This window comes from Lontra canadensis, unplaced genomic scaffold (genome assembly GCF_010015895.1).
Source record: "Lontra canadensis isolate GAN:19392208 unplaced genomic scaffold, GSC_riverotter_1.0 scaffold29, whole genome shotgun sequence".
Taxonomy (NCBI): Eukaryota; Metazoa; Chordata; class Mammalia; order Carnivora; family Mustelidae; genus Lontra; species Lontra canadensis.
In genome coordinates, this window is record NW_022631023.1 from 17,964,294 (window position 1) to 17,982,485 (window position 18,192).

Consider the following 18,192-nt stretch of genomic DNA (forward strand, 5'->3'; position numbering starts at 1 on the left):
TGCTTGTGCTGTCTCTGTGTCTGTCTCTCTCTCTCTCTGACAAATAAATAAATAAAATATTTTAAAAATAATAAAATTTAAAAATAAAATATCTTTTATAGGGAAAAGCCATGAAATTCCCTTCAAAATTATTTACATCAGCCTGACATCAAAACCCAAGCCATAAGAAGATAAGCTATGTCATCTTTTGAAATTGATGAAGTGAATTCTGACTGATAATAGTTTGAATATGCTTCCCTAAGGAATCCAGCACCCTGGATAGTTAGATCAAGTGAGGCTGGAAAATCAATATGTTTCATGAAAATTGGGAATTCATCTTAGTGGAAAGATGCTTATTTACAACTCAGATACCACAAAAGATATATTTTGCTACTGGCACTATTTGTGAAATCACATTCAGCTCTGGGTTATTCATTAATTTAATTAACAAACATTTTTAGCAACCAAATTGTGCCAGGAACTGTGCCAGTGGCTAGAGATATCCTATGACCGTGTTCCAAGAAAGGAAAGTGATTAATGTTCCAAAGGTAAATCTTCTATTTTAGATTAAGTCTAATCCATTTTAGTAAGAAGTCTAATCATTTTAGTAATACCCAGCCTTAATCCTTTAAGAAATTCTTATTGAAATGATTGTTTTAAATGCAGTGTGAATAGTGAAGGGACACTAGTGCCAAATGAAAAATGTCAGATCAGATGCAAATAGATGCTTTGTTATTATGGGCTAAACACTCAGAAACAATAGTGATAATAAAAAAGGATTGGATGTAATTAGTCCCCCTGGGGCAGATCTTTTCCTTTTATTTTCTCTGTTCTTTGCTATAAATTTTAATAATAAGATTAGCCATCCAATACCAGTATAATCAGTTTTTTTTTTTGTAGTATGAATACATATGCTATGTAAATTGTAAAATAGGGAAAATTTGGCAGGAAAAAAACGTTATTACTAGTTACTAGAAGATTTAAAGACTTGAGAATGATGGAAAGTATATGCATAGATGTTAAAAACATGTTTCTTAAACTCTGCTTACTATCAATATGTTTGAGCCACTGAATTCTTAAACTCATTTTTCTAACCACATGAACAATCTTGTCTTGACTGTAACTATCATGACAGTAGTGATACCATTTACTTCAAGAGAATACGTTTCTGTAGAGATCCCAGGCACATTTTCTTCTCTTACTCCGTTGTGAATATTACTGTGTTTTTTAATTAAAATTTTAAGGAACTTACCTTTGTCCTAGCATGATGAAATAAAATGCCCTAAGAGATTCCCTGTTATTCTACAGTATGTGGATATGGTACACCTCTAGTGATGACTAGTTTTAAGCCTTGGTAATTCTGTATTCTGGCTAAAAGTGCCAAAAACAATTACTTCTTTAATTGATTGAAATATGCATGAGTCATATACCAAAGACAGGGCCCCCCCTTTTTTTTTAAACATAGAACAAATGAAAAATATAAAAGCATAGGGAAACGTTACCTGTTTTTCCTTGTTACCTAAAAATAGTATTTGTTGCTGAGGTGTAGACATAACTGCCATTTTATTTGGTATGATTTATCTGTCTACTCCACTGTAAGAGCTAATCTGATTTTTTTTTCCACTTCTAAGCATGATTCTTAGAAATGTGTTTGCATGAATAAATCAGCCAAGGAAAACCATGTAATTCATTTATTGAGGTGCATGGTAATATGTTCCTGAATTATCTCGTGTCCCGAGGCGTAGGCATTAGGAAGAAAAAGGCTGATGTTTGTATTAGACACACACATCGTGTGTATCTGAGCTCATATAAACACTGATGAGGTCATAGCTTACAATGGGCTCTTAGGACTCGTTATCCTGGCAGGAGCTTTGTTCCCTGGTAGGGACATGTGAGGGCCTGGGGAATCATGAGATCCTGGTGTGCTACCGTTTCATTGTCAAGCTCTAGGGATTTGATGGTGGAAGTTAGGAATATATTTCTGAAATGAAGAAAATATTGGTATTAAATAAGATAAGCGATTTTAAACATGTGAACACATTCAGCATTTAATTATCCTTCTTAATAGATGAGAAGGTTGGATTTAGAACTAGAATCCGCAGCATGGCACAAAAGCCCAACTTTTAACTATAATACCTTTTATCATTTTCTAGTAATCCTAAACAGATTGCCAAAGGACAGTCCTCGCTTGCTGTTTCACCTCCCCAGAGTAGAGTGCCAGAAACCAAGGAGGGCAGATGAGAGAGTAAATAAGCTTAATCTGGATGGTCTTCTGTACATGGAAAGAGCGGGTGTTATCATGTCCCCAAAGACTATTATCTGAGCGTATAAGCACTAGATATTCAGGCAAGGTCTACTAGAACAGACTCATTTCTCACCACTCAGTTATTGCTTTGTTTTCAACTCTGTAAGTTACTTTTTGGAACTGTCTTTACCTTGGTCCATGTTAGTTTCTTTAAAAGGCAGGCTCACATAGGGTTCGAGACACCAGGTTTGAGAGCCAGAGTTGGATTACCTATTCTCAGTGTACCCCAGGACCAGCTCTGTAACTAGCTGCGTAACAAGCCACATAGCCCTCAAGCTTAGCTTCTTGGTGCTTTGTTTTATCTATCCTAAAAGCCCAGTCGTAAGGTTGATGGGAAGATTTATTTATTTATTTGAGAGAGAAAAAGAGCATGAGTAGTGGTGGTTGGGATTGGAGAGGAGGAAGCCAGGTCCCTGCTGAGCAGAGAGCCCTACGTGGAGCTCCATCCTAGGACCCTGAGATCATGACCTGATGAGCTGATGTCAGATGTTCAACTGACTGAACCACCTAGGTCCCTAACACAGAACATTTTTAATACTCAGGGTGCTCTATATGAAAAATATTGTTATCTGAATTGCACAGAAACGAAAATTGAGGCCTAGATAATTTGAGGACCTCACGTACATTTTAAAATTGATGTTAAAAATAGTTACTTGCAAGTGGGAGTGTATGCTGTTTTTGCTGATAGTAGAAGAGGAAAGGGGAGACCCAGATGCTAGTTATCAGAAATTACCCCCCCATTCTTTAATTGAAGATTCAGATTTAATGTAACGCCAAGGCCAGCGTGGAGTCCACGTTCTGCTGCACACACTTGGCCGTGACCATCGTTTCGGGATGGAAGGCCTTAGAGGAATGTTCAGAGGTGACTGGCTGCAGATAGACAGACAGATAGGATGAAAGCAATCCTTATGTTGAACTGAAGCATTTTTGCTTATGTGAACTCTTTAAAGAAAAAATTCCATTTTCCTCAAAAAAGTGAAACCCTTTCAAGGGAAAAAAGTGAAATAGGGCAACTAAGAAAGCACATACAGCCAGTCAGGGGCAGGGACATCATGAATACATACAATTAGTTGTCACCCTTTCTGTTTCCGACCTTGGAGGTATTGTTGTAATAGAACTAGAGGGAGAATTGTGTAGGCCTTGGTGTTGAGTAACAAGCAAGGATCAAGGGTATGTCATCTCCTGCCTGCACAATCCTTCCTATAAGAGATCCGTCACATTCAATAACAGCCTGCCTTTAAACCAGTCATCTTTTAAATATAGAAATATAATCGATATAGCTTGTCAACTGTTACCTGTTTTACTGCTTTTCTTATTTTAGGGTTTAAAAGATCATTCTCTGATTTGTAGGTTCAGCTAGATTTCAGAGTACAAATGAGAATTATAATGATGTGTTGTCAAAAGCTAGGTTTCCAGCTGCGCTATCTGCCTTTTTTGGAATTATGGGGAAGCACATTTCTTGTAGGGTAAAAGAAATAAGGCAGATGAGCACAGGTTTATTTTCTTGTGAATATTTGCTTTCTTAAGTATAGGAATGTGATCTGTAGAAAGCATAAAGTAAGCAAATCACCCTCTCTGCATCAGGCACTGGGTACTGTGATTCCTGATAAAAACCAAATCTGGCCCTTAAGGGTCTCGCAGTTGAAGAAAAAGTCAGAAACATAAATAATTTATTAGACTGTGTTAAGTGCAATAATGGAGATAGACATATCATTTCATGGGAGCACAGAAAAAGGATACCGTTTTTACCTGCGAAGTCAGGGAGGTGACCCCTAAGTTAACCAAAGGAGAAGGGGAAGGACATCCCATAGAATACTACAGCCTTCACCCTGCTCCCAGCAGACCATCTCTGGAAATAAATTCCACACCTTCCAACTAGCGTTCAAGGTACCCGTGACCTAGCTAATAATAACTGGTTTTGCCCAAATGGCCAAAGTTCTTTGTCTGACATGAGCTTTCATAGGAATTTGTTTGTTTGTTTGTTTGTTTTAATGATGAAGAAATCTGTACCTTTGGAAATCATTTTACAAAATCACATAGTAGAATACCAATAGCAATGGAATCATTTAAGACAAAGGAGGGTTTGTCTTTTTTAGATTAAAAATGAAATAGAACCAATTAGAAAAAAAGTAGAAGCGCTAAAGAAACTTAATTGTTGCTGGAAGAATTAGAATCTGGTGCAGAAAGAATTGAAAATTAAATTTAAAAGTAAAATAACTATAGTTTCTTACTGGCCTTGCTCTTGGGAAAGTATACTGTGTCTTAAAGCTTATCAGTTATTTCTTGGTCTACAAATGAGTAGTGTTCGTCTGTTTTCTCATTTTGATTATTTTATATATAATTTTTTTTTAAGATTTTATTTATTTATTTGACAGAGATCACAAAGCAGGCAGAGAGGCAGGCAGAGAGAGAGGAGGAAGCAGGCTCCCTGCTGAGCAGAGAGCCCGACGCGGGGCTCGATCCCAGGACCCTGAGATCATGACCTGAGCCGAAGGCAGCGGCTTAACCCACTGAGCCACCCAGGCGCCCCTATAATTTTTTTTTTTTTTAAACAGAGAGAGAGATCACAAGTAGGCAGAGAGGCAGGCAGAGAAGGGGGGAAGCAGGCTCCCTGCTGAGCAGAGAGCCCAATGTGGGGCTTGATCCCAGGACTCTGGGATCCTGAGCCGAAGGCAGAGGCTTAACCCACCAAGCCACCCAGGAGCCCCTGATTATTATATTTTTATATGCTTCTGGCAGTGGGACTATTTTTGCAGCGTTACCATTGAGATAACCATGAAGACTGTGCCTGTAGAAATGTGTCTTGTATATGCCCCCGTGTATTTGGGGAAGGACCTAACTTAAATATGACAGATCCAAAATCATCTCTCTGCAGCAGAATACTGCCATTTAAAAAGCAAATGCTGCTTAAGGACAGTCATTATATATGTCAAATGCTAAATGCTCTTGTCGATTTGAAAAATGGGCAATCAACTAAGTAATTACCCATTAAGAAAGTAGCGGGAGAATTGCAAAAAGGTGACTCACAGTCCTTTCATGTTTTGCAATGAGTTAGTGGGAACTCTGACGCACAGCTCCTGGAATAAGTAGTATTTTGCACAAAAGTGAAAGTAGTTTTGTTTTGTTTTTTTTTTCCCCACAACAGCCTCGTCATGTGTTCAACATGCTAAAGAAGTATGTCCGTGCCGAGCAGAAAGACAGGCAGCACACCCTAAAGCATTTTGAGCACGTGCGCATGGTGGATCCAAAGAAAGCTGCTCAGATCCGGTCCCAGGTAAACACAGAGTGTGGGTCGTTGTATGCAGCCTGGACAGTCCAGTGGCCTTGCCCTTTCAGTTAGATCTTTAGGTTTTCACAGCCTTCCTGTGGGTACTTGCCTTTATAGCAAGAGTTCTTTAATGTCTGGTAAATGCTAAAGGCTTGTCTTAGACCAACATATGGTTTGACATTTTCTGATTTATGAAAATAAAAAATACATCCTAAGTGTCTTCTCCTGCCAATTCTTAAGGAACCCTTTAAAACTTTGATGACTAAAGTGAAGAAAACAAAAGTTGTGTCAGCCAAAACCTCTAAAATTGGTTCAACTAACTTGTGACTGGCGATCATAAACTCCACTGCTACCACGGGGCTTAGAGATAATGTGAGCCTAAATGAGGCCCTGTAATCATGGGTTTTATTTCCATCCCCACAGGTTGACAAACGAGATCTAACTCTGGGAATCTGAAAGTTTACATTTCCTTAAATAGGAGAATTTTAAGTAAAAAGATAGTTGGATGGATGGATAGAATGAAAGAAATTTCCAATCAAATTGAAATATGGTCCTATCTGTTGAAAAATTTGCACAAAAATATATGTAGAGCATTAGGGGTTATTTGGGGACCCTAAATATTAGGAATAAAAAATGCTCTTTTCAGTTGGCTTTGTAAGTATGGATGCAAGTGTACAATACAATGGGAAGTTAAAGCAACTCTAAAGTTCGAGAATAGAGAATGGGAGAACAAGAAAAATAAGGATGACTTTTCAGGTCACAAGTTCCAGCAGAGTTTTGTCCGTTTTATTTTGGAAGTTTGTATCTGTCTACGGTGCTTGGTAAGGAAAGCAACTTTTCCCTGTTACAAAGATGGCTTACCTGGAGCTGTTGCCCTTTCTGGCAGGTGATGACCCATCTCCGTGTGATCTACGAACGCATGAACCAGTCCCTCTCCCTGCTCTACAACGTGCCTGCTGTGGCTGAGGAGATTCAGGATGAAGTTGGTAAGTAAGCTCTTCTCTTGATGCCGAGCATTTAAACATGTTCTTCTCCTATCGGAGAAAGAAATCAAACACCTGAGTGTGTCTGCAGCGGGAGTCAGGAACATTCTGACCTATGGAAGGAGAAAGAGCAGATTCCCTTCTGTAGTGAAACTCCTGGGGGATGGAAGTCATCATCACTTCACGAGGGGGGATGGTATCCCCCTTTTACAAATGAAGAAGCTCAGACCTAGAATTTAAAAAACATACTTGTCTGTGGCGCACATCTCCTAAGTAGCAGAGCAAAAGCATAGCACTGGGTCTGTCATCTGACTTCAGAGTTACAGTTCTATTCAGTGATGTGTCTTTCTCTGGTGCCCCTCCCCCAGTAGCCATGAATGTTCTCTGAGCCATGTTGTTTAAATGTCATGAAATGTGCGGCCCCCACATCTTTCATTAAGACTTTATTTTGAAATAATCAAATACTCATGGAAAAACAGTACAGAGAAGTCTGGTTTACACATCACCCCCTTTCTCAACAGTAACACCTTGGGTAATTATGCTAGTTCTCAAAACCAAGAAATTGAAATCGCATGCTCACTATCTTTTACGTCCCAACTCCTCCTCATGCCTCGTTTCATAGTTCATCTGAGAAAGTTCTTCTGCTTTTGTTTTTCTTGGAAAGGGAGTAAAGCATCCCATAATGTAAGTCTCCACAAAATCCCCAAATGCCCATATTGGTTTAACTTTACCTCATAAAAGCACACTGGCAGCAGTTAAGCAAGCGGATCTTTCAACATAAAAGAAGTGTACGTATCCCAGAGATTTGGTACGTAAGCTGTCAGGAAATAAGCAACCTATCCCTCTCTCTAACAGACCTGGCCTTTGTTAATCGAGTTGGAAATGGATGCAGGTTATCTGAAATCAGAACACCCCGAATGTTGTACATGGGTACACGCCTGACAGGAATTCCTCCTCTGAAGCGGCTGAAACCCCCCTTGGCTTGGTTTTTACATATTGTACCAGTGCTCTGCACTCTCCCTTTTCTAACTCAATACTGCCCTATAAATGTTGTTTGTCTTGCTGTCACGCATGTGGCGCGTACCAGGTGATGATGCTGTGCTCTAATGTGTGTTAACACACGGGATCAAGTATCCTTCAGGCCGTTCAAGCGTAAACTTCATAATCATGTTTTATCTAAACTTCTGTTCAGAAGGAGTTCAGTGTTGAGCAAGATCTTAAGAGGATCGTCAGGAGAGTGTTTAGTCTGTACTGTGGGTTGAAGAGAGGCTTGCCAATTAATCTTCCACTCTATTACATTTCTATAAGAAATGAACATTCCTGTTACCTCTATTTGGGGGTAGAAATTTGTAAGGAACGTTTAAAATACTGTTTTTCAAATAAGTAAAAGAAAAGTCTCCATTCGGTTATACAAAGGACAAAATCAAAGAAATCATCACTCTTAATGACGTGGAGTTCAAGTCTTCTACAGGGATGTATTTTTGCCTGATACCTGTCTTAACAAGCTCATTTTCCTATGTTTCTTCAACTGAGATACTGTTAGTAATAACAGTATAGAGAAATAAGCCGTTGAAAAGGACTAGAAAGTTAATGACCAATATATCACTCTCACCCCGTAATTATGATTGACTCTTTCTCACTAACTTATCAGGGCTCTTTATTCAGCAAAATAACTAGTGAAAACAGTGGCCGCTAATGAGTCACACTTCCACGGAACAGATGGTGATTCAGATATCTTGAGTGTTGCGGAATGCCCAAGAATAAGACAATACAGTGAACTTCAGCTCTCACGGACAGGGAGGATATTCAGATAAATTAGAATGGTGGAAATTTTTCCTTACCAAAAAAGCAAACGTCGACTAAGAACTTGGATGAAGAACATGTTATTTTTTTTTTAATTTTTTGTCATTCTAAATGTATTAGATATCAAATCCTGAAAGATAACTTTTCCAAAAAAATCTTTCCTGCCTCCATTTTTAAATGGCTACTTCCTGTGGAAAGAAAAGTCCGCTAAGCTTAATGAACGTCCGTTGAATCGACCTATTTACCTACTATTAGAGCTCCCAGTATCAGAGAGATAGAACAGAGCGCCCTGGGGAGAATGCCTTTTCTAGATTGAGCTTTGTTACGTACATTGTTCTTCATTTGCAGGAACATTTAAAAATAACTCACTTTTATTTATTTCCTTTTTTTAAAGTTTTTTGTTTTTTGTTTTTATTTGTTTGTTTTGAGAGAGAGAGAGAGAGAGGTAGGGAGAGAAAGTACTATCGGCAAGGCAGGAGGGAGAGGGAAAAGCAGACTCCCCACTGAGCTGGAAGCTGGATTTGGGACTCGATCCCAGGACCCTAGGATCATAACCTGAACCGAAGGCAGATGCTTCATGGACTGAGTCACCCAGGTGCCCCGAAATAACTCACTTTTAAAGAAGGAATATAGATGAAATAAGGTTAGCCATGGGTGCTCGTTTGTTTAAGCAGAGTGGGCGTTTCCTGTAGTATTCTCTTTATTTTTGTCAAAGTTTGAAATTTTCTGTAATAGAAGTTGTTGGGGTTATTGTTTCATTTTGTTTGATTTCTAAATAGGATCTTCACGGATTTCTTTTGGTTTATGTCTTATACTCTAATAGTTTCAGAGAGTCTGTGTCACTAGTCGGACTTGCATTTTTCTTATATAATCAAACTTTGGATTTCGAGTCTTGTGCAAACAAGGAAGATCCTGAAGTTCGAATCCACTGGCAAAATAGCAAAATCTGGAAGTACCTGCAAACGCTTGCCTGTTATGTAGAAATCTGTGCTTACAAATGTGGGCAATTAGGACATGTTTAATGCAATAAAACATCCACAGGAAAATACAATAGTTTGATTAGGTCATTTTATTTTATTAAGTCATTTTTAAATTATATTTATTATCATTTTATTTTATATATATTAATACATTATTATATTTATTTTATTTGGTCAGGGGTAATAGGCACTCTTGAGATGACGGGTCTTTTCTAGTCTCAGGTACTGCTGGTATCTTTAGTGACATAGCTGTATCTGCTTCAGTAAATTAACGCTCCCATTAGCGTAGACTTCTCTGTTGTGAGCAAAAGTGGGGAAGAAGTTAGGCACAGTGGAAAGAGGAAGGGCAAAAATGGGAATTGGTGTGTAATTGGTGAGGACAGTAAAGGGAGGCTGATCGGACCGTAGGATTCATGATGATGCCCGTGAACTCGGCCCTGGCCTCGCTCACCACTGTGCTTTCCCGAGGACTCCGGTCTGTCCATGCTACTTCCATGACCCTCTCCGTTTGGTCATCTGCCCAATTCACATTCTTTGACACTTGAGCTCTTCAGGATGTTGCCTGGTTTTACTTTCTTATCAGAGTGTGAGGCTGTTCATTTGATTCCTTTCACCAATGAGAATGAATTATCGAAACTGCTCGATTCGCTTTATGAAAGCTTGCTGTTTTATCAATTTATAATAATTTTTCAGTTCTGTTTGGATTATTATGTGCCAGTTCCCAGGCACATCCATATATGACTTCATGTTTTCCCTTTTTTAAAGAGACAGAAGTTATTTGCATGCAAATTATGAAGTTTCCTTGCAAGAAAAGGCTGACGGCATTGTTTGTAGAGGGGGAAAGTCCCCTTCTTCATTTAAAGTAGTTGTTCAGGACTTTGCTGTTTATCCAGCAAGTGATAGAATCAGTATGTTCATGAAAATATGCATCCTCTTCGATGCCCCTGGGCTGTTTTAATTGTCTTTTAACCCTTCCAAGAGGCAGAATCCCTTCATCTCTCTTCAGCTCACCCTTTGCTTTGTCAAATTGCTATTTCAAAATGATTGGGGTTTTATGCCCTTTGTAATCTTCTTTAAATCTTTGCTAAAAGGATTCTTTTCTACCCTTTCTATCGGCACTGAGGTTATTTATCAAAGTGTTTCACTTTGCAGCTACCTCAAGGCTAAAAAAATTGGTGCTCACAATTCTGAGACGGCTGGCTCACAACGCTGTAAGGACCAATTATGAGGAAGGCAGTAGGAAGCAAAGGGGAAGCAAGGCATCATTGTTTCATACCCTGGGCTTTTTTTTTTTTTCTTTTAGCATTCAAAATTAATAAAAACACGCGTTATTATAAACCAGATGTTGGAAAGGTCTCTGGCTGAGTAAATCCACAGTGAATGGGGTAGGAGTGAAATATGTGTCAGGAGATCAAGGAACTCGAGCTCATGAAAGAATGCTTATAATTTATTATTACAATTTTACTATGGCCTCTTGATAAAATGCTCTACTCTTAGGGGAAAATTCAGCATGCTTATTTCAGAGACAGTGTTTCCATTCTCTGCCCCTAACAATCCTACTGATTCGGGGATTTAATGAATCCAAAGAAGTCTAAGTTTAAAATAGAATATTTATAGCATTTGCCAAATGAACAAAATGGAACATTCATTTCTACTGAGAATTTTAAGTATCCTTGTGTATAATTGTTAGTCAAGGAAGAGCATCAAGGAGAAAATAAATCTTAAGAGAAAGTGAGAGACCACTGTCAACTTACTGGTTTCATTTTTCATAAGGAAGTGTACGTCCATTTATTATTTATATTTATTTATAGCTGATTTAAGTATTTGGAAATAAGAACATTTGTTTCATAAATTACCGAAGACATGTTCCTTTAGTTTTATAATCTCCAGGCTCCTTTTCATGAGTTCCCCAGTGTAGTCACCTCACCTGAATTACAGGTACGGCCGGTGTTTATTTGCCTACCTCTACATGTATTATCTTTGTCCCCCTCTTAGCAAGACAGTTGCTCTTCCAGAATGGACCCATTCTCTTTATTTATTTGTTTTAAATTGAGGTATAATTGACATAAAACATTATAGTGGTTCCGGGTATGCAACATAATGATTCAATATCTGTATACGTTGCAAAATGATCACCATAATAAGTCTAGTTAACAACTGTCCCTATATAGAGTGACCAAAAAAGATGTTTTTTTTCTTGTCATGAGAACTTTTAAGAAGCTTTTAAATACGCATAGAGTCATAATAATTATAGTCAGTATGTTGTATATTATGTTGCCATGACTTTTCATCTGGCTGGAAGTTTCTACCTTTTGCCGCCCTTTATCCATTGTGTCCACTTCCCAACCTCTGCTTCTGGCAACCACCAGTCTGTTTTCCACATCTGTGAGTATGGTTTATTTTAGATTCCACGTATAAGTGAGACCATATCATATTTGTCTTTCTCTGATTGACTTATTTAGCATAATGCTCTCGAGGTCCATCCTGACAAATGGCAAGATTTCATCCTTTTTTATGGCTAAATCATATTCCACTGTAGGTAATGACTATATATGTGTGTATGTATGTACATGTGTTTGTGCATGTGTGTAGACCATATCTTCTATCCATTCACACTTGGGTTGTTTCCATGTCTCGGTCATAATACTCGGTGAACATGGGGGTGTTCTCATTTTCTTTGGATAAATATCCAGAAGTGAGATCGCCGGATCGTAGGGTATTTCGTTTTTAATTTTTGAGGAACATCTATGTTGTTTTCCATACTGGTTGCACCAGTTTCCATTTCTACTAACAGCGCACACAGGTTCCCTCTTCTCCACATCTTCACCAACACTTGTTATTTCTTGCCCTTTTTGATACTAGCTTCTAATAAGTGTGAGGTGAAATCACACTGTGGTTTTGATTTGCATTTCCCTGATAGTTTATGATGTTGAGTGTCTCTTCACATGTCTGTTGGCCAGCTCTGTAGGTCTTCTTTGGGAAAATGTCTGTTCAAATCCTCTGCCCATTTTTTAATTAGATTGTTTTTGTGGGCTTTGTATTTTTTTGTTTTTGTCTTTTGTTTTTGCTTTTGAGTTTTGAGGATTCTTTATATTTTTTGGATATTAAACTCTTACTAGATATATGATTTGCAGATGTTTTTCTCTCATTCAGTAAGCTGCCATTTCATTTTGGTGACGATTTCCTTTCCTGTGCATAAGCTTTGTAGTTTGATATAATCCCACTTGCTTACTTTTGTTTTTGTTACCTCTGCTTTTAGAATCAGACTAAGACAGACTTCAGGGAGCTCACTGTTTTTTTTCTAGGAGTTTTATGGTTTCAGATCTTACATTCAGATCTTTAATCCATTTTTTAATTCTTTTTGATATGTGGTATAAGATAGGGTCCAGTTTCGTTCCTTTGCATGTGGCTGTTCAATCTCCCCGGCACTGTTTGTTGAAGGGGAATAGCCTTTTCCAGTTGTATGTTTTTGACTCTTTCGTCATAAATTAATTGACCATACGTATGTGGGTTGATTTCTGGGCTGTGTTCTGTTCCATTGATCTATGTGTCTATTTTTATGCCAATATCTGCTCTTTTTTTTTTTTTTTAAGATTTTATTTATTTATTTGACAGAGATCACAGTAGGCAGAGAGGCAGGCAGAGAGAGAGGAAGGGATGCAGACTTGCTGCTGAGCAGAGGGCCCAATGCAGGGCTCGATCCCAGGACCCTGGGATCATGACCCGAGACGAGGGCAGAGGCTTTAACCCATTGAGCCACCCAGGTGCCCCAATATCTGCTCTTTTGACTACTAAAACTTATAATCTAATTTGAAATCAGGGAGCATGAGGTCTCTAGCTTTGTTCTTCTTTCTCAAGATTTCTTTGGCTATTTAGAATTTTCTGCATCGAACTGCTTATTTTATATATGGGAAAATGAAAATACATTGTCAAGTGAACTTGCATATAAACATTTTAATCTTCAAAATGAGAAAGTATATTATAACAATAGTGCCCTAGCTTTCTGACCCTTTGACTGCCATGTTAATATGTTTCTAACCAACAAAATATAAACCTGTCAACACCAGTGAATTCATACCTCACACCCAGCTGGTCTGCAGAAAGTCTTAGGAGGTTACAGCCCTTAAGTCCATAGTGGCTAGTTCAGTGTTTTGTGTGTATTTAGCTCTCGATACTTTTTTTGGATGTGATGTGTAAGCTGTCCTTTTTCTTGATTAGGAGTTTAATTATTGAATCTAAAACTGCAATGTATGTGTCATCCCAGATGATCTGTGGACATCCTTGATAAAGGCCTTTAGAAGCTGACATACATAACTTGTCGTATATAAACTATCACTATGTAAATGACTCAAGAAAATGGCAGCAGTTTTCCTGAATAATTTTTATAATTTTCCTTCTGGCAAATAGATATTTTCTTTTCTGTATTTCTGACCCATAATTTTAAAGGAAAAGTCAATCCTACAGCAATATTGAAAAGAATATATTTTCTAGGGGCACCTGGGTGGCTCATTTGGTTAAGCATCTGACTCTTGCTCTCAGCTCAGGTCTTGATCTCAGGGTTGTGGGTTCAAGTCCCATAGTGGGCTCCACACTGGGCATGGAGCCTACATTAAATATATATATATGTATATACTTTCTAGGAAGAATGAATGTCAAAAGGTTTTATTTAAAGAAATAAGCACAACCTCCACTGTTTTGGCAGACAAATTGTAGACATTAAATTGTGTGATTCACAGTGGCATGTTGATCTTGTTTCCTGCAGTTCAGGTGTACACTGGCCGTCATTAGATGACTCAGGCATCAACCACGTTGTTCACTTCATGTCATTGCAGGGGCTCCCTGGGGATTAGTTTTTCAGTCTAAATAAGTATCTGTTCAAACCTTTGGCCTATTTTTTAATTGGATTGTTCGCCCTTTTTATTATTGAATAGGAAGAGTTCTTTATTATACTCTGGATACTAGACTTATCAGATATATGATTTGAAAATATTTTCTCTTTCTGTAGGTTGTCTTTTCATTTTCTTGATATCCTTTGAACACACAAAATTTTTGAATTCTGAAGTCCAGTTTAGCGATTTTTTTTTTAAGATTTTATTTATTTGACACAGAGAGAGAAAGATCACAAGTAGGCAGAGAGGCAGGTGGAGAGAGAGAGGAAAGCAGGCTCCCTGCTGAGAAGAGAGCCCGATGTGGGGCTCGATCCCAGGACCCTGGGATCATGACCTGAGCCGAAGGCAGAGGCTTAACCCACTGAGCCACCCAGGCGTCCCTAGCGATTTTTTTTTGTTGTAACTGCTTATGCGTTATGTCTAAGCATCATCGCCACATCCAAGATCAAAAGATTTATACCGACATTTCCTTCTAAGAGTTTTACACTTTAGCTCTTGCAAATAAATCTTTGATTCATTTTAAGTTATTTTTGTTTTCATTTTGAGAGAATTTTTATTAGTGGTATGAGGTAAGGATCCGATTTCATTCTTTCACATTTGGATACCCAGTATCCCAGCACCATTTGTTGAAAAAGACTGTATTCTTTCTGCCTTGAATGGTTTTGACACCCTTGGCACAAGTAAGTTGACCAGAAATGCATGGATTTATTTCTTGACTCTAAGTTCCTTTCCTTTGGTCTATATGTCTGTCTTATTACTATGACATGGTTTTGATTAGTGGAACTGTGTAGTATGTTTTGAAATCGAGAAATATGAATCTTCACCTTTGTTCTTTTTTAAGATTATTTTGACTGTTTGGCATCCCTTACCTTTCCATGTGAATTTTAGGGTCTTCCCCTCCCTATTTCTGTAAAAAAATCATTGGAATTTTAAAAGGGATTGCATTAGATCTGTAGATCAGTTTGGGTAGTACTGCTATTATAATTCCTTTAATGAAGTCTTAACACACTCTAGCTACTTGAACGGATATCCACTATGAAATGATTCCATTTTTACCCCATTCAGGAGGGTTACTGCTTAGAAGTAGAAGGCAAATTAATTTAGCAAATTGTCACCTTTTACTCCAAATTTTGCTTGACGACTGTGACACATCAGTAGTTTTTGTCTGTTCTCATGCCGTTTTTCTTCTGTCTCTGTGTGTGGACACCTCGACCAAGTGCGTGAAGCTCAAAGCAGTGCCTCCCGCAGCAACTCTGCCCGTTCCTGGGACGATCCAGTACGGGTCCCAAGTTGTTTCTTAATTCACCAGCTGTAATGTATGGTCCTGTCATTTGAATCAAAATCCAAAAAAGAAATCTTTAGTAACTAAAAATGACTGAGGAGTGAAGCCTGACCACAGCGGTGGCTGTTAGACTCCTTCCTTGTGTACAATCCTCCAGCAGTTGTGTCCTGGGTTTTATTTGGGTTTTTTTTTTGTTTTTTTTTTTTTTTTGGTAGAGTCTTGGGAACAACTAATGATTTTTAGACTGGAAGAGGAGCTGGTTATTTTGCCTTTCACAAGCAGCTTCCTTCAAGGTTTATATTTTGAAAGAGGAGAAAAAGTGTAGTAGATCTGTCACCCTGGATATAGAGGTGCATTGAAATTGAGATTAATTTTGAAATGCATTTCCACAAAGACTGTCAATGAGACACATGTGTTTGCATGTGAGACAGAGTATGGAAGGAATGTTAGTTCACCTCTTGCTGTTTAACTCAGAAACAAATTTTGCAGTGCATTCCCCTACTGAGCCCCATTACCTCTTGTGAACTGTTCTCCTGTCATCTCTACGATGGGCTTCTTGAGAAAGTAAGTCATAGACAGTAGGGTACGTACCTGGTCAACAAGAGATCGGCCCACTAACCTATTTCAAGTTATGAGGCAATTGTACAAAGGAATGTTGACCGGCTATGAATCCAAACACTATCCAGAGATAGTCTTTTGGACTTTGAGTCAGAAACAGGTGATCAAAGGCCCAAGGCCAGGGGTGTTACTTAATTACAACTATTGTTCACAGATGTATTAACCTAAGACAGTGAGTTTAAAATAGCCTAATGTTTTTTATTTTTTGTTTAAGATTTTATTTGTTAGAGAGGCGAGCACAAGCAGGGGGAGCAGCAGGCAGAGGGAGAAGCAGGCTCCCCACGGAGCAAGGAGCCCAATGTGGGACTCCATCCTAGGATCCTGGGATCATGACCTGACCTAAAGGCAGACCCCTAACCGACGGAGCCACCCAGACATCCCAAATGTGTTTAATTTTGTATAAATATTATTCATATAATTCATATAAATATTGTATAAATATTATTCATTTACATGGCTTATTTATTCATATTTATTCATATTCATATTATTCATTTACAGGCTTATTAAAACATGAGTTAAATTTTCTGTGCCCTTGCTCTTGGTTTGGGGGCACTTAGATGAGCCTGCCCATCTCCTAGGAGCAGAGAGAAAAACCATGTGTTCAGCTTCCTCTTTCGCATTGAACTTGGTAAGCCTGGTCCCAAGATGCACAGAGACCATAGATATTATCCTCTTAGAGAAGGAGGAATTGGAGCAGAAGCAATAGCCTGAACCAGCTGGGCCGATCCCAGGACGCCAGGATTATGACCTGAGGCGAAAGCAGCTGCTTAACCCACTGAGCCACCAGGCACCCTTAGCAATTTTTCTTAAAACTGAGAACAAATGGAGTAAACCAACCAAATTTAAGTGTTTTGAGGATAGTAACAATGACAGGAACAGCCCTTCAATTTTCTGCTAAGAAGCACACTGAACACTTTCCAAACTCCTATTGGCAATGCCAATTATCATGAGGGAAAGAGAAAACAGAAACTGTTTCAAGAAATGTCTAAATTTCCTTTAGAGATAAGTGAAATAAAGGGAGGACTGTTTGTGAATTTACTAAAACACGGTTATCAAAAAAAGAGGGGTCGTAAACAGCCTTCTCTGTTGGTTATCATGGAGTCCACATGTAGGTCAGATGTTGTATGACAATATGCGAGTGACTTTGCTTTCTAGATCTCTTTGATGGTGAGGGCCTTCATCCACACTGCTGTCTATACCTCTTCAAAGGAACAGAAAAGTGGAAGCAAACCTGTTAATTTGCAGACTAAGTGTTTTGGGGGATTTAGTGGCTTGATCAAAATTAGTGTCTATGAATGTGCTATAAAGACAGCCAAGGCCCAAGGGGTTCAGTACTCTTGCCAGAGCCCTTGGGAAATCAAGGCAGGTCTTCACGCACTTGGGTGTGAACATGTAGGCTTTTTTTTAAAAACCATCCCATTAGAACAGAATTGGGAGCCGTCTGTGGGAGATTGGGCCTGAGTGTGCTGGTTTTATATAAGATCTTGTTCATCTGGGCTTGAGCTTGAAATCCTTGGAACAGCCCAATAGAGCAGGCTAGTGCGATGAGCTGACTGACTCGGGGCTCTTAGCTTGAGTTTTCCCTGCTGTTTTACGTGATTGCTGCAGCTTTGTGCCATCAGCCACTAAACAGAATTTGCCATTTGCTGAGGTCCTCAGTCTGGTTGCTGTAAGCCTTTGAAGGGCATCTGAGAGTTCATCCAACATCCTCCCCATGAAATTCTTATTCTGAAAGCCATAGGTTCTTAATGTGTTCTTGGGGCCAGTCGAAGCTCAATAATACGGAGGAATTCTTCGGGAAAATACACATTCCTTGGGCGCCTGGGTGGCTCGGTTGGTTGAGCCACTGCCTTCAACTCAGGTCATGATCCTGGAGTCGCGGGATCGAGTCCCACATCAAGCTCACTGCCGGCAGGGAGTCTGCTTCTCCTGCTGACCTCTCTCCTTTCATGCTCTCTCTCTCTCTCTCATTCTCTCTCTCAAATAAATAAATAAAATCTTAAAAAAAAACAAAACAAAACACAAACACACACATTCCTGGGCCCCACCCCTGACCTACAGAAAGCTGCATTTTGCTAACCT

The 18,192-nt window shown here is 38.9% G+C and overlaps 1 protein-coding gene across 7 annotated transcripts in view; it reads left to right on the plus strand.

Annotated features, from left to right (window-relative positions):
* APP (amyloid beta precursor protein) overlaps window positions 1–18,192 on the plus strand; it is a 265,962-nt gene that overhangs the window by 199,292 nt on the left and 48,478 nt on the right. For all 7 annotated transcript variants that reach the window (XM_032865489.1, XM_032865490.1, XM_032865491.1 and 4 more), the window contains 2 exons: window positions 5,430–5,558; window positions 6,439–6,538. In XM_032865489.1, coding sequence (XP_032721380.1) covers window positions 5,430–5,558; window positions 6,439–6,538 — 229 coding nt within the window. The remainder of the gene's footprint in view (window positions 1–5,429; window positions 5,559–6,438; window positions 6,539–18,192) is intronic.